This window comes from Symphalangus syndactylus, chromosome 1, assembly GCF_028878055.3.
Source record: "Symphalangus syndactylus isolate Jambi chromosome 1, NHGRI_mSymSyn1-v2.1_pri, whole genome shotgun sequence".
Taxonomy (NCBI): domain Eukaryota; kingdom Metazoa; phylum Chordata; class Mammalia; order Primates; family Hylobatidae; genus Symphalangus; species Symphalangus syndactylus.
Genome location: NC_072423.2, coordinates 122,613,984 through 122,630,000, shown reverse-complemented (window position 1 = coordinate 122,630,000; position 16,017 = coordinate 122,613,984). Strand labels below are relative to the sequence as shown.

The window sequence follows — 16,017 nt, the reverse complement described above, 5'->3', positions numbered from 1 at the left end:
ATTCAAGACCTTGCCATTTCCATGAACTGGATTCCCAGCCTCTATTGGTAGGCTGTCAGCAGTGAGCACCAATGTCCTATGGGTGCTCAAGGTCCCTCTTTTGACATAGTGGTGTCCCCTAGGCTTTGGCATTCTGGGCCTGTGATGGGAGGGGCGGAACCAATGATCTCTAATGTATCTTTGGGGTTATTCTTTTAGTGTCTTCAAGGATAGTGCCTGGCTTCCGCTGATTTGTACCAGCCTCATCAAACAGTAGCTTGGTCACATCCTTGGTGTTCTCTCCCAAACACACTTTGTTATTCATGGAAAATGAATACACAACATGGCCAACATGAGCATTTGACAAATCTTTAAGTTCTGCTTCCCTTTTAATTATAAATTCTAATTTGTTTCTCTCTTCTCACATTTTACTATAAGTAGTCAAGAGAAGCCATATCACACCCTCAACACTTTGCTTAGGGACTTCTTCCACCAAATTTCCTATTTCATCACTTACAAGTTCCTTCTTTCACAAACACTAGGGCATGAATACAGTTCAGCCAAGCTCTTTGCCATTTTGTAACAAGGTTTGCCATTTCTCCAGTTTCTAATAGTTCCTCATTTGCATCTGAGACCTCATCAGAATGTCTTTATTGTCCATATTTATATCAACATTCTGTTCATGACCTCTTCAGTGCATTTGTTACATTTCTCCCATTGTGTCCTCCCTCCCATTCTCTTTGTCCTTGAGAGTTGGTATCCTTTTTTTATTCCTGTTTTTTCCGTGGACACGAGGCCAATCCCCCATCTTTTTGAAGAAGTCTCAGTTTAATGGCTTTCTTTAGGAGAGTTCCACAGCCTTAGAGTGGAAAATGATGGCTGATTGCTGAACCCTGGTGGAAGAGAGGAGGAGCAGGGCAGGTATAAGGAATGAAGTTGTCTTTACTGTCTTGAGTGTATGTTTATGGCAACCAGCCAGAGTCCTGGTCAGGGAGGGAGTGGTGGTGTAAGAAATCAGCAGGCATAGTTTTATTAAAAAGTTATACCACCTTAGGGGACTAAGGCTGTACCAGTCCCCAAGTACATAGCTCTGCTTCTGTGTCCTTGGGCAAGCCTTTACTCCTCGAGCCTGGGAGTAAAATGGGGATAATCATACTAGGTCCAGGTTTGGATGAGGATTAAACAAGACTATATATACGAGGGCACCAAACACCATTTTTCACACATAAGTGCTTTTTATGCCAATCTGTGTGGATTCTGACAGCCTGAGAGGATGGGAAAAAACAGAGAGGAGTTATTCTGAAGTCAAAGGCAATAGAGATGTGGTGGGGGAGAGATGGGACAGAGTAGAGACCTTCATTCACCCCTCCATTCACCCAGGCGGAGTGCTGGGCACTGGGGTCAGATCCAGGGTCCTGCCCCCTCACACTCCTCAGGCTGTTGGTGAGACAGACAGGGAACAGGAGAAATCCCAACTAAGGGCATGGGGCTCTGCAGGAGGCTGTGGACATGGAGGTTGGAGCCCTCAGCATGCCTGAGCAGATAGGGGTGGCCCCCTAGATAGAAAAGGAGAGAGCTCTCAGTGATTACCGAGGGCAAATCAAGGAGGCTGGAGACAGAGGCAGCCGGTGGTCAGGGTGTCACCTAGCAGCAGTGGAGGCCATGTGAGGCTTAGACAGGGGAAGGGATGACCGCCAGGGAGGAGCAGAGGGCAGCTCGAGGTCAGTGGTGGCCTTCAAGGCCCTGACATCTGAATCACCTCATGCTGGCACAGGATGGCCACAGCTGAGGCCACGAGAGGGCCAGCAGGGGGGCTCTGGGCATCATAGAACGATGAGATAAGAGAGGGGCTGGCCACACAGGATTCTCCCGGAGTCCCCGCGGTGGCTGATGATGAAAGGGAAGGTGAAGGAGGCCAAGCAGGTGCTGTGCTATGCCGCAAGTGTGAACAAGAAGACCATTCCTTCAAATCTGCTGGACGAGGTAAAGGGCTTCCGGCCAGGAGTGGGGCCGGAGCAGTGGGCTGTGGAAGGTCCCCTTCCCTCCTCATCCTTTCAGGTGGGACATTGGTCCAGAGGGTGCCCCCAGTCCACTGCTTAAGGACAATGGTGACAGCAAAATTGGACCCTGCCAGGGAAGGCCAGAAGCCAGCTGGCACTTTCAGGGACAGGCAGGCCTTGTGGGTACTGTGGGGCTGGGGAGCAAGCTGGGGTCTTGGCCCTGCCTCTGACTGGTCCTGCTTGTTCTGTAGCTGCAGCTGCCCAGAAAGAAGGTGACTCGGGCCTCTGTCCTGGACTTCTGTAAGAATAGGCAGCTCTGCAAGGTGACCTTGGTGATGAGCTGCGTGTGGTGAGTATCCAGGGCTTGCTGGCAGGGACTGCGAACAGGTGCGCAGGCTGGAAACTCTAGGGAGAAGATGGGAATGGTCAGGCTGCAGGGGAGGAAGCCCAAGGACACAGATCACAGGTCTCCGAGCTTATTTCTCTCCTCCGTTCCTACCCTGACCCTTGCTGCTCTGCCTCTGTCTTTATTCCTGGCTCCGTGTGTGTGTGTGTCTGTGTGTGTGTGTGTGTGTGTGTGTGTGTGTGTGTACCCACGCATGCGCACTTGCCTCCTGGTTTCATCCAGGTTTACCATCAGTTACACCTATTTTACATTGAGCCTGAGAATGAGAGAGCTGGGCATGAGCGTCCACTTCAGACACATGGTCCCTAGCATCATGGAGGTGCCTGCCCGGCTGTGCTGCATCTTTATCCTCCAGCAGATTGGGAGGAAGTGGAGCCTAGCTGTGACTCTCCTCCAAGCCATCATCTGGTGCTTGCTTCTCCTTTTCCTCCCTGAAGGTACAGCCCATCCTTCCCCTGTGGGCTGCCCACAGCCTTCCTGCTTCCCAAAACCCCTCCCCAGTGCCGCCTGCCATCGCTGGCCACCTAGACACCCTGGGAATCAGCCTCCTGCACCTATAGCCCACCCACCCCACAGAGGCCCCAGCGCCTCCAATCCCTGGAGCACTGCCCTTTCTGGGTGGGGTCCCCCAGACAGGGCACCGACACTCTCTCAGAGGCCTGAAAGAGGAGGGTGTACTTTCCAGAAGACAGCAGGCAGCCTTCTTCCACCAGATTCCAATCCACCTTAGAAGGAGGTCTAATGGTTACATGTGAATAAATGATGGCAAAAATATTCCTTCCACTGCTGCCCAGGCCCACCTGTCATCTGTAGCCCCTTTGACTGGGAAATGCCTGTTGTTCTCTGTAGCTTCACCAGGAATAACCTGCCCACTGAAAAACTGAGTGTAACGTGGGGCTCAGCACTCAGGAACAGCTCTTGTATGGAGGCCCCTCCTTTCCAGAGGGGCTCAGTGCCCCATTCCTACTGGCTTAGCACTAGAAAAGGAAACAGGAAGGGCTGGTGTTATCTTCAGAATCTCAAAGAGCCCTAAACAATGGATACACCACAGGTCCTAGAGCTGGAGCGATCTGCGCAGCACATGCACTTAGAATGACTGCCTGCGGAGCCCTTTCACAGTCGCAGCAAGGGCAGGGGAGGCTAGATCCGGGCCTGCCTGGAGGGGCTCCCTCCCCTTCTCCAGGGCTGGAATTTTGTGTGTCTGGATTAGGACCCTTCCACTCCCAGATGCTGGCAGTGTAGATTGGCTAACACAAAATGTGGAAACAAATTCATTACTGAATGTTAATTGCCTGGTGGTTTTTAAAAAAGCGGATCTACACTGAATCAAGCAGAAATGTGTAAACTCAGAAGTGTGAGAGAAACTAGGAATGGACTCCCCAGTAGATAAAACTGGATCTCTGATTTCATCCCAGCGACAAGAAAAGCCAGGACTGGAATGGGAGTAAGGCTGGGGCAGGGTCCTGCAGAGGCTGACAGGCAGGCAGGCAGGCAGGCTGGCAGGCAGGCAGGCAGGGGCTGAAGCCCCCAGCTTCACCAGGTCTGAGGAATGAGCTTTCCCCAGTTTCCCCTTCACTGTGCCTGTCTAGCTGGCCAGAGAACATCCTGGAGAGTTTGGGACCCATCCCAGCCATTCAGGCCCCAGGAACCAAACACCCCGTTGCTCTGACCACCTTGCAGAGCCCCGGTGGTACAGCCCTGAGCAGGGGTCCCAACCCGCAGGACACAGGCCTGGCCCTGAGTGGATCCCCAGTGGGGTGAGGAAGCTGCAGTTGGGTGAGGAGGTGGAACGAAGACACAGCCTTGGAGGCAGGGATGGGGGTGTTGGGTGTAGCATGGGAGACGGTGGCCTGAGAGGCCATGGGTGTCCCAGGGGACCTCCCCACCCCTGCTGACCAACTCTGCACTGCAAATGTCCTGCCTTCCAGCCTGGCTGGGCCTCTGACAGCCTGCCCCTCTTCTGACGGAATGCCTGAGCCTGCTGGCCAGCTGGGCAGGTGGTGGGGAAGGCTGTTCAGATGCCTTCTGGGACGGGTCAAGGGAGGGCTGATGGGCGGGCCTCCTCCACCCGCCCCAGGGGAGGATGGCCTCAGACTCAAGTGGCCACGTTTTCTGGCCACAGAGCTGAAATCCGTGACGATCTGGGTGCTCACACTCGGAGAGTTCAGCCTGGCCGCCACTGTCACTGTGTTCTTCCTCTACACCGCCGAACTTCTCCCCACCGTGCTCAGGTATGGGGTCTGGTGGGCAAGGGGGCCATGGGAACATGGGCAGGGACTGACAATGACAAGATTAATGCAGCAAGTAAGACAAGCATTCACCTGGTGACAAGCACTGTGCTAAACAGCTTACATAAGTGATCTCATTTAAACACCACCAGAAAATCCCCCAAATGCCATCGCTAACCCTATTTCAGATGCAAGACCAGACAGATAAAGGCTCTCGATTAAGGGCAGACAGCGCAAGCAGCAGAGCTGGGATTTGGTCCCAGGCAGCCTGACTCCAGCCCCTGCCTTGCACTCACTGCCTGGAAAGTGTTTGGGCCACTTGGAGGCTCAGATCCTTTCCTGAGGTTGGTGATGGGAACACTATCTTCCTGCCTGGCTGGCATCACTGCCTATGTCGTCTCCTGGCACATCCACATAATGCTGCATGGTTTCTGCCTCTCCCCCTCCTCATCCCCCTTGAGGAGGCCCAGAAGAAATTACTGCCTACTTGGAATCACACAATGAGGACGGGACAGTGTGGAGACTGGAGAGTGTGGGTTTTCATGTAGCTGCTGGCCCTGCCCAGCCTCTGAACCCGACAGACCCCTCAGAGGAGCTCTCACCTTCACTTTCAGGGCAACAGGTCTGGGGCTGGTGTCTCTGGCCTCAGCAGCTGGAGCCATCTTGTCCCTGACAATCATCAGCCAGACCCCCTCCCTCCTGCCCATCTTTCTCTGCTGCGTCTTAGCCATTGTGGCCTTTTCCCTCTCCTCCCTGCTGCCGGAAACGCGAGATCAGCCCCTCTCCGACAGTCTGGACCATTCGTCACAGATGAGGTAGGTGTGGGAGCCTCCTGGGCTGTGCCAACATGAGGCCTGGCTCTGAAGCCTTTGCACAGAGAGCGTGCGGGGCATTGTCCGTCCCCACCTGTCTACCGGAGAGCCTGTGACCCGAAGGCTGCCATGTCCACAGCAGTCTCCCTGCTCCTCTGGCTGCTGCTGCCTACCTGCTCCCACCCAGCCTCTGCCAGTTCCCATCCTGCTGCCCCTCCTGACCCAGCCTGGGCCATGTCGTCTCCTTTCCTTGCCCCTGCCTGCCTGTCTGGATGGGTGCATTGCCTTTGGGCATACCCTCCAGGGGCACTCCTCCCAGAGGCTCCCTCTCCTCCCAGGGACAGGGGACTGGCTTGGAACTGACTCTGAGTACATCTCTTTTCCTGTCTGAACTCCTAGATCCTCATAAAAAACCCAGTCTTGATGAAGGACTCTGGCCTCTTGGCCCCAGCAGCCCGGGACCCCATTTGGGAACTGGGCTCCACCCAACATCTCTGTGGGCACTTCTGGCCTCTGATCTCCCAAGTGTCCCCTGGAGAAGACTTGTCATGATTGGCAGAACCATTCCTTCTGGGATTTGGGCCAATGAACATGCTCTCCCTGGACCTGAGGGGACCCGAGCACCAGTGAGGAGCAGAGGTTACCCGAGGCCCTAGAGTGTCCTCTGCTCTGTGCCACAGGAGTCACTGCCTCTGGCCTTTCTCTGCCCTCCTCCCTGCCATCTTCCTCCTGCCCTCCCTCCCTGCTCTCACTGGAACCACACATGCTAGGCACCATTCCAGGACTTGACTATCAAAGGTCAGAGATCAGCACTCCCCATCCTTGAGAAAACCATAGCTTATGGGGAGACAGATAATGCAAACAGTTACTGCTAGATGACTCTGACAGTGGGATATACAGGATCTGTAGGAACCTAACAAGGGAAGAATGTTAATTTGGGGAGTCGGAGAAAATGTCACAGCGACATCTGAGTAGGGCTTTGAAGGATGGATAGAAACTTGCCCCACTGTACAGAGAGGAAGTTCAGCGCTGCACAGGGAGAGAGGATAATGGTTATGGGCACAGGTTCCATGTGCTGCAACTTCCTAGTGTGTGCACGCAGAAGTTACCTCATACCTCTGAGGCTCAGTTTCTTCATTTGCAAAGTGGAATGAGAACAGAGTAATAACAATAGCTAAGATGAATTGAGCATTTGTTATGTGTTAGACCCTGTTCTATACATGCCTTATCTCACTCTATCCTCAAAACAATCAAATGCAAGGTAGGTCCTGTCACTATCCCCATTTTACAGATGAGAACATTGGGGCACAGAGAGGTAAGGCCATGTAGACCAGCCATCCTCTCCCATGGGTTTTTTTGAGAGGATTAAACCTACATAAAGCAGCTGGCACAGGGTCTGGCATGTAGCAAGTGCTCAGTAAATGCTAGCAGTGAAGATGGTGGACCAACTTCAAAGACAGAAAAGAGAAGGGTCTTGCAAGGGTTGGGAGATGGAGCAGGCCTGATGCTGGAGGCTCCTGGCAAAGCTCAGCTGGGGACCTGCTAGAGTGAGAAAGCCTCACCTCTTGGGAACGCAGGGTTGGGCGCTGCTGAAGGCACAAGCCGCTGCTTTTCTCAGCTTCCAGAAAGATGTGGCCCTGGACTTATCCTCTGATGGCTCTTTCCGGAATAAGGTCAAGGACATGACGACTGAGGATACATCATCTGATGATATGTCTGAGGAAGCAGCCAAGAATGTCATTCTCAATGCCCAGATCCTGAGATTGGACCCATACCCTGTCTCCAACCCTGCCTTGAAGCAATTCAATAAAGAGGAAGCAAACAGCCAGGCTCCCTGAGGGCCAGGCCCCCAGACCATCTTGGGTTGGAATTGAGTGGCCAAGTATGGGGTCGTGGATTCCAGGCCACAAATTCCAGGCCTAGTTCAGTCTGGGGGCAGGGTCAGTCATGCTCCCGGGCCAGCCCTTGACATTAAAAAAAAATGCCCCCCCCTTCTGCAGGAGCTCTGCTGTGATTCATTCCAATAAAGGTACAATGTTGGTCTTGAGATGGCTGGGTCAAAGTTGCCCATGTGTGGAGAATGCAGAGGCCCTGGCCTGGAGGAAGATGGGTTAGACAGACTCCTTAGTGTCTTTGTCTAATCGTTCAGGGACAGTGAGGAGCTCTCTGGATGGGGGCAGGGGAATAGGGAGGGCAATGTCTATGAGGGCCAGAGGTGAAGCGAGGGCAAGACTGTGCCTGCACATCAACCATACCCACTAGCCCACACATCCACTAGCACGGTGAGTTTCCACCTGAAGCACAGGCTGAGGACAGATTTCAAAGCTCCATTTTATGCACTAGTCAGGGCAGGGATGGAATGTAAAGGAACATTGAGAACTTCTCTCATTTGTCCCATTGCATAGGGCTTTCTCACCATCTTTCTGCTGATGCTGCAAATAAACATGGCCTTGGGAATTACCCAAATCGGTCCACATCCCTGGAGATGCTTTCCTGATGGCTCCACCCTAGCTGACCTCTGGCCTCCACCACTCTGAGGATAAGCCCCCGTACTCCAGCTCATACCCTAACTGCCCTGCAGGTGATTCTACCCTTCCCAGCTGGCATGGGGGCTCTTCCAGGCAGGGCCCAGGACTCCTCAACCAGACTGTGAAGTCCTTCGGTCAGGCCTTCGGCACTACCTCCTCTCTCCCTGGGAGAGGAGTCGGGGCCTGTCTTACCTCCTCCACACTTGCCTAGTTTATTGGAAGATCATGGGCTTGCAGAGAATAGCTCTGGTTCGACTCCTCATAGCCTCTGAGGGAGGAAGACAGATAAGCAAGTCAGTTCTCATGGAGCCAGGGCAGTAAAGCCATGGATCTCCCGGGCAGGTTGGAGTCCAGTGAAGCAGGGAGTGGCCTCCAGCATTCCCAGCACTCTGGCCCAGCACACTGCTTTGCGCATGTGCTCCCAAGCTTTGGGACACCAAGAAGCTGGTGTCCATGCCTTTCCCTTTCAGTGTCATTTTCTGTGCCTACTGTTCTTAACTGAGTTTCCTAGGAGGGTCTCCAAAGTGGGGTTTGAAGGGCCCAGAAACGGATCTCACAAAGTATCTGTTCATAGGACCACAGGATGCTTGAAAAGTCTCTGTTGCTCTTTCTGGCAGAGGCCCGTGTGTGGGCTGTGATGCCAACATATTAGCCTTATTTAAATACCTCTCCTCAAGTTACTTTGCCAGGAATCACCTAGTGCTATAGGGAACAGGAGGAAGAGAGGGGTCAGGACAGAAAACTGATGGGGCAGTGCGGGTGTGAAGGAGCTGGTTGTACAGGCTGTGGCTGTCAGCGAGACCAACTGCACTCCTACACGCTTTCAATTTTTCTTACGTGGCCAAGGCTTGTCAGTCAGTTCCAGCTAGGACCTACCTAGTTGTTTACTGAATCAATGGCTAATAATATTTAGAGTTTGATATTATGTATTTTACTAGACTAGACCCATGCTGTCCCATACAGCAGCCACTAACCAGATGTGGGTATCGAGGGCTTAAAATGTGCCTAGTCTAGGAGGCCGAGGTGGGCGGATCACCTGAGGTTGGGGGTTCCAGACTAGCCTGGCCAACATGGTGAAACCCCCTCTCTACTAAAAATACAAGAATTAGCTGGGCATGGTGGTGGGCGCCTGTAGTTCCAGCTACTCGGGAGGCTGAGGCAGCAGAATTAGTTGAACCCGGGAGGCGGAGCTTGCAGTGAGCCGAGATCATGCCGTTGCACTCCAGCCTGGGCAACAGAGCGACGCTCCGTCTCAAAACAAAGAACAACAACAATAACAGCAAATGTTGCTAGACTGATTTGAGATGTGCTATAACTGTGAAAAACACACTGGATTTCAAAGGCTTAGTACAACATAAAACATAAAATATCTCAATATTTTAAATATAGATCACATGTAAAAATGGCAGCATTTTGGATATATTGAGCAAATAAAACATTAAAATTAATTGCACCTATTCTTATTAATTTATTTTAATTTTACTTTAAGCTCTAGGATACATGTGCCGAACATGCAGGTTTGTTACATAGGTATACATGTGCCATGGTGGTTTGCTGCACCCATCAACCCATCATCTAGGTTGTAAGCCCTGCATGCATTAGGTATTTGTCCTAATGCTCTCCTTCCCCTTTCCTCCCATCCCCTGACAGGCCCCGGTGTGTGATGTTCCCCTTTCTGTGTCTATGTGTTCTCATTGTTCAACTCCCACTTATGAGTGAGAACATGCGGTGCTTGATTTTCTGTTCCTGTGTCAGTTTGCTGAGGATGATGGTTTCCAGCTTTATCCATTTCCCTGCAAAGGACATGAACTCATCCTTTTTTATGGCTGCATAATATTCCATGGTGTATATGAATTGGACCTATTCTTAAAAATGTTTTGAAATGTGACCACCAAAAATGTTAAAACTATACCTGACTTGCATCTGTGTCTCACATTATAGTTCTATTACACAGTACTAGACTAGAACATTCCTTTTATTGGTCTTACACATCATTCTTATCACACAGGTATCTTGGTGTAATGCCTAAAATTAAATGCCAAAATTGTATGAAATTGTATGTTGTCAATACTCTTTCTCACACATGTGATATTTTTATGATACAATAGACAGTGTTGACATGTTGGCAGGGGCCTCCCTGTGTGCAGAGAGAGAGAGAGAGAGGTCAGTAGTCTTGCAGCTTGTGATGGTACCCATGGATGCCTGTGAACTGTGAATTCTGGAGCTCTAATTTCCTGGTCACTGACTACTCGCCTTTGTGGAATTCTCATCTGTTTCTTTTAGCTGTTTATATATTTCTACCACTGTTTAAGCATTGGCCTAAATGTGGCAGCAGCCTCTTGTTCTAGGTTATCCCCTTTCATCCCCATCCTTGACATGGGATGCTGCTAACAATTTACCAAAGGCCTTGAGGTCATGTTGAGGGGATGCACAGGATGAGTGTGAAGCAGCTTGGTACAGGATGAGGCCCCCAGGCCGTGAGTAGAAAACTCAGCCCCCCATGAATGCAAGCCCCAAGCCCAAAAACAAACCTAAACACTTGTGAATTCTGTAAGGCCTTAGCAGAAGCAAACACTAAAGCAATCCACAACAAGGTTGCCACAGTAACTCAAGACTTAGAGGGCTTCTAAGGAAGATGAATCTCAATGAAATGAACTTGTAAGTAAAAATTACTGAGCACATGAAGAAATAAAATGGCATAAAAACAGAAGGAATACACTGGAGGGTTTGCCATCAATGAACTAGTGGTGAGAGTGCTCTTTCTGAAAAGACTTTGTTTAAAACATTCAGAGATAAAGTCACATAACTCCTAAGAAAAAAACTTGGAAAATGACACCCATAAATCCTAGAAATGAACACTATAGTGGCTGAATTAAAGAACACAATAGAGAAGTAAAATCAGAATAAGATACTGCCCAAGAAGGAGTGAGTGGCTCGATTATTTTCTTTAATTATTAAATATAACTCCCCTGTCTCTATTAATGCTTTTTGCTATAAGTTTTCTTTCACCTGACGTTCTTACAGTAATCTTTTAAACTTTTTAAGTGAAGAATAACATATGTAGAAGTGCATAAATCATTTAATGTGTTTTTGTTTATTTGTTTTTAGAGACAGGGTCTCGATCTCATTCCCAAGCCAAAATGCGGTGGTGCAATCATAGCTCACTGCATCCTCGATTTCCTGGGCTCCAGTGATCCTCCTGCCTCAGCCTCCCAAAGTGCTAGGATTACAGGTGTGAGCCACCATGCCCAGCCCTGTTTTTTTGAATATCACAAAGCACATACTGGGTACACATTGCCCTTATAAAGAAACAGAAAATTATCAGCATCCCAAAGCTCCCTCCTTCCTCTCTCAGTCACCACCTCCCCTTCCTTCAGGGTAATTACTCATTTCTGACAATATAGGTTACTTCTATTTGTTTTTGAACTTTATAAGAGCAGTCACAGTTTGAACTCTTGCTTCTTTCACTCAACTCTGAGATTCATCCATCATAGCTCACTGCAGCCTCAAACTCCTGAGCTCAAACAATCCTCCTGCCTCAGCCTCCAGAGTAGCTGGGGCTACAGGCACATGCCACCATATCTGGTTAATTAAAAAAAAAAAATTGGAGGCTGGGCACAGTGGCTCATGCCTGTAATCTCAGCACTTTGGGAGGCGGTGGGTGGATCACTTGAGGTCAGGAGTTCAAGACCAACTTGGCCAACATGGAGAAACCCCATCTCTACTAAAAATACAAAAATTAGCCTGGCATGGTGATGCGTGCCTGTAATCCCAGCTACCTGGGAGGCTGAGGTGAGAGGATGGCTTGAAACTGGGAGGCAGAGGTTGCAGTGAGCTGAGATGGTGCCACTACACCCCAGCCTGGGTGACAGAGTGAAACTCCATCTCAAATTATTTTGTTTTTTTTCCAGATCTTGCTATGTCGCCCTAGCTGGTCTTGAACTCCTGATCTCAAGTGATCTGGCCACCTCAGTCTCCCAAGCAGCTGAGGTTACAGGTGCAAGCCACCATGCCCAGCAAGTTGTTTGTTTTTATGCTATATTCTGTTGTATGAATGGGCCACAGGTTATTCATCCATATCCAAAGTGATAAACCTTTGGTGCTTTCCAAATGGTGAAAATGTGCTATGATGAATAATGCCTGTGTGAACCTTCTTTTAACTATATCCTGGAGCACAGACACTTTGATTTCTCTAGGGTCTTTACCTGGGAGCAAGAATGCTGAGTCAGGGAGAATACATCTCTCAACTTTACTAGATATGCCAAGCCGTTATCCTAAGTGGCGTTTCAGTGTACACTTTTAAAAAGCAGGGTAGAAGACTTCATGCTTGTCACATCTTTGATAATACTTGATTTTTTCAGATGTAAGTTTTACCCAATCTATGGCTGTGTAGTGATATATCTTGAGTTTAAATTTGCATTTCTCCCCTTCCTAAGGAGGTTGAGCACTTTTTCATAAATGCATTGGCCACTTGGATTTTCTGTTCTGTGAAGTACCTAGTCAAGTCTTTCACCCATTTTTGTTTTATGGATCTTGTTGTTGTTGTTGTTGTTGTTGTGAGACAGAGTCTTGCTCTGTCACCCAAGTTAGAGTACAGTGGCACGATCTTGGCTCACTGCAACCTCCGCCTCCTGGGCTCAAGTGATCCTCCCACTTTAGCCTCCCAAGTAGCTGGGATCACAAGCATGCCACCACCACACTTGACTAATTTTTGTGTTTTTAGTAGAGACAGAGTTTCACCATATTGGCCAGGCTGGTCTCAAACTTCTGGCCTCAGGTGATCCGCCCACCTCGGACTCCCAAAGTGCTGGGATTACAGGTGTGAGCCACCAAGCCTAGCCCCATTTTTGTATTGAGTTGTCCATTCTTGTCCTTAGAGATTCATTGGAGTGCCTTATGTATTCTTCCCATGAGTCCATTATCATCTTATCTGTTTTGCAAACATCTTGCCCTCCTTTGGTTTGCCTTTTCACTTAATTTTTTTTTGCCTTTCATATTTACATATCTAATCTGCCTGAGACTGGTTTTTTTGTGTGCATGTATGATGTGAAGAAGGCTTTCATCTTCATTTTTTTTTAATATGGATGCCTGATTTTTCCAGGATCCTTTGTTGGAAAGATGTTCTTTCCCCCATGTGGGGAGCCAAATTCACATTCCCATGCATTGGCAAAGCCTGCAGACAGGGAAGTAGGTGGGATGGCAAAGACCCCCACCGAAGATCCTGTTATGGATACCTTCCTGTTCTTACCAGATCAGTGAAGTGCTGTGAATGGCTTCTCATAGTTAATAGTTAGCACAGGGCAGACTGCAGAGGCCGCATCAAAGGAAGACAAAAATAGTTATTGTGTAAACTTTTGACCCCTGGCATGTATAAAAACACTGAATAAACCAGAGCTGTTGGCGCTTCCCTATCAGGGGACCATCCCTCCTAATCCCGCTTTTCTGTGTCTTTCTTTCACCATTCTTCTCACTACTTCTCGGTGCATCCCTGAATAACCCCTGCGGCCGGACCGCAAGACCCCCACTTGTCTCAGTGCCATCGTAAATCAAGTGACTGTACATGTGGGTTTGGTTCTGGTTCTCTGTTCTGTTTCAGTCACCTGGCCATTCTTCTACCAATACCACACTTTCTTAAGGACTCTAGTGTGTTAACCTCTTGGTATCTAGTTAAGCAAGTTCTCTCATGTTGTTTTTTCATTAAGACGGTCTTGGCTTTTCTTGGCTCTTTGCATTTCCATTTAAATCTTAGAATCAGCTTGTTAAGTTCCACAACAACAAATCATGTGATGGAATTTTGATCAGAGTTGTGGTGACTCTATAGGACAGTTTGCAATATTGAGTCTTCCCAACCAACAACATGTTATATAGTCTCTACATTTATTTGTCTTCTCCAAAGTCCAATGGTAAACTTTTAGTTTATAGTTTTCTCATTAGAGCCCGTGTATGTTTTTACTTATGTATGGGTACTTTATATTTTTAAGCTTTTGTAAATACTGTCTTTTGTTTTTGTTTTCTTAATTTCATTTTCCATTAATTGCTGGTATTGAGAATTGTAATTTCGTATGTTGATTTTTATATCCACAGCCTTGTTAAATAGTGTCTCTTCCTTTCCGACGTTTGTCTTATATTTCTCTTCCTTGCTTTGCTGTACTAGCTAGTTCTTCCAGTACAACATGGAAAAGAAGTGATGTGCATAGGCATTCTTTTCTTGACTCTGATTTTAAAGGGAAATCTTTCACCATTTCAACACTGCATGATGTTTTTTGTAAGTTTATTGTGTTGTACATAGCCATGATCAGATTAAGGAAGTGTTTTACTATTTCTGTATTTCCAGGAGTTTTTCTTCTCCTTTTGATATTAAATTGTATCAAATATTGCCGTTTTGGAAAACAGCCTCCTCCATCCCAGGGGGCTGTTCTAGAGTAGCTGGAGACCTGAGGTGCCAGGTTATCCCCTCTCCAGTTTCCACCCCACCACCCTAGTCTGTGACCTGGTACAGCCCCCTCCCCAGCAGACCTGTTCCTCAGCCCTGGGCCATGTTTATTCCATAGCTGCGGGCTGGGGCTGAGGGATGGGGCAGAGCCTCAGAGCTGATGAGGGGACAGGTATCTCTAGTCATCATAAGACTCTTGGCCCCAGAACAGGGTACAGACCTTCTTGCCAAGCACATCTTGCACCACCAACGTGGACTTGTGTAGCTTACTGCTCCTATAGGTAGCAGGTTAGGAATGGCCCTGGGCAGGATGTCCAGGCTCTGTGGGCAGTGCGGGGGACTCTGGGAGGGGCTGTAACTGGCAGTGAAGAAAACCTACAAGGTAATGGAGGTTGGGGGTGCATTGGTGGGTCACACCTCCAGCAGCCCACTGTTTGGAGAGACCTTGAAGGTCACCGTGTCTTTGGCCAGCTCCAAGAAGAAGGGAGGACAAACATGAGCACAGGTGGCCCCATGTACCACCACAGGAAGACTTCACCCATTCACCCACCCCCAGGCTTGCCTGCATCTCAGGTCTGCACCTCTGGTCTTGCTCAGCACCACAGGGCAGGGCAACTCTGGGATCACATGGGAATGGGGGGCTGGCTGCTCTGCAGGAATTCCAAATGGTGCCAGCCCTGGGGAGCCACCTCACAGGGACATGATACATGAGCTCCACAATGGTTTAAACATTTGTCTTTTCCAAAACTCATGGTGAAATTAAATCTCCAATGTGGTGGTATTGAGAGCTGGGCCTTTAAGAGATGATTAGGTCATGGAGGCTCTGCCTTCATGAATAAATTAATCCATTCATGGATTAATGGATTAACAGGTTATTTTGGGAGTGGGAAAGCTGGCTTTATAAGAAGAGGAAGAGAGACCTGAGCTAGAACACTTTTCTCCCTCACCATGCGATGCCCTGTGTCCACTCAGGCAAACAGCCCCCACCAGCAAGAAGGCCCTTACCAAATGCAGCCCCTCGGCCTTGGACTGCTCATTCTCCATAACTGTAAGAAACAAATTATTTTTTAAATAAATTACCCACTTTCAGGTATTCTAAGCAACAGAAAATGGACTAAGACAAGATCCTTCCTGGGGGGGTCGTCTTCTCTCCAGTTTCTGTGGCCCAGTAACTTCGGCAGCTGCTCAGGTGCATCAGGTAGACCTCCCAGATTTGTTGCTGGCTCACAAAGCAGGTCCTAAAGTCCACCCAGCTGATGGAGAGCTGCAGCTCAGGCACAGTCACTATGGCCTGCAGGAGCAGCAACTGTGGGAGACCAGGAAACCTTGTCCATTCTGGGTGGGCTCTGAGCCAAGGCCTCTGGGACACAGGGGACCCTGCTGACCCCAAGTGCTGATGCTCTTGAAGAGAACAGGGAAAGTGCCCAACAGGTGGCAGGGGGCTGGTGCTACCTTTAAAGGCCAGGGCTGCTGGTGGGAGTCTGTGCAAGGAAAGGGCCAGGATGATGTGCCATCTACTCCCCCTGCCATCCCTGCCTCCCTCACTCCCCCCAAGCTCTGCTCCCTGCTCCCTGGTCAATTGAGCTGCCCTCCTCTTCCTCCTTTCTCCTCCATGGGGCCCACAGGGCTCA

At 49.3% G+C, this 16,017-nt stretch overlaps 1 protein-coding gene across 15 annotated transcripts in view; it reads left to right on the top strand.

The window, feature by feature from the left end:
• The window catches only part of SLC22A14 (solute carrier family 22 member 14), a 36,741-nt gene extending 29,269 nt beyond the window's left edge, over positions 1 to 7,472 (top strand). For 6 of the 15 annotated variants that reach the window (XM_055282759.2, XM_055282740.2, XM_055282750.2 and 3 more), the window contains 6 exons: positions 1,842 to 1,962; positions 2,231 to 2,328; positions 2,608 to 2,822; positions 4,463 to 4,616; positions 5,228 to 5,428; positions 7,044 to 7,472. In XM_055282759.2, the coding sequence (XP_055138734.1) occupies positions 1,842 to 1,962; positions 2,231 to 2,328; positions 2,608 to 2,822; positions 4,463 to 4,616; positions 5,228 to 5,428; positions 7,044 to 7,263 (1,009 nt within the window). In that variant the 3' untranslated portion in view covers positions 7,264 to 7,472. Of the gene's footprint in view, positions 1 to 1,841; positions 1,963 to 2,230; positions 2,329 to 2,607; positions 2,823 to 4,462; positions 4,617 to 5,227; positions 5,429 to 7,002 lie in introns of all 15 variants that reach the window. The other 9 variants (XM_055282806.2, XM_055282788.2, XM_055282778.2 and 6 more) reach the window with 9 other exon arrangements.
• The last annotated feature ends 8,545 nt before the right edge of the window (positions 7,473 to 16,017 follow it).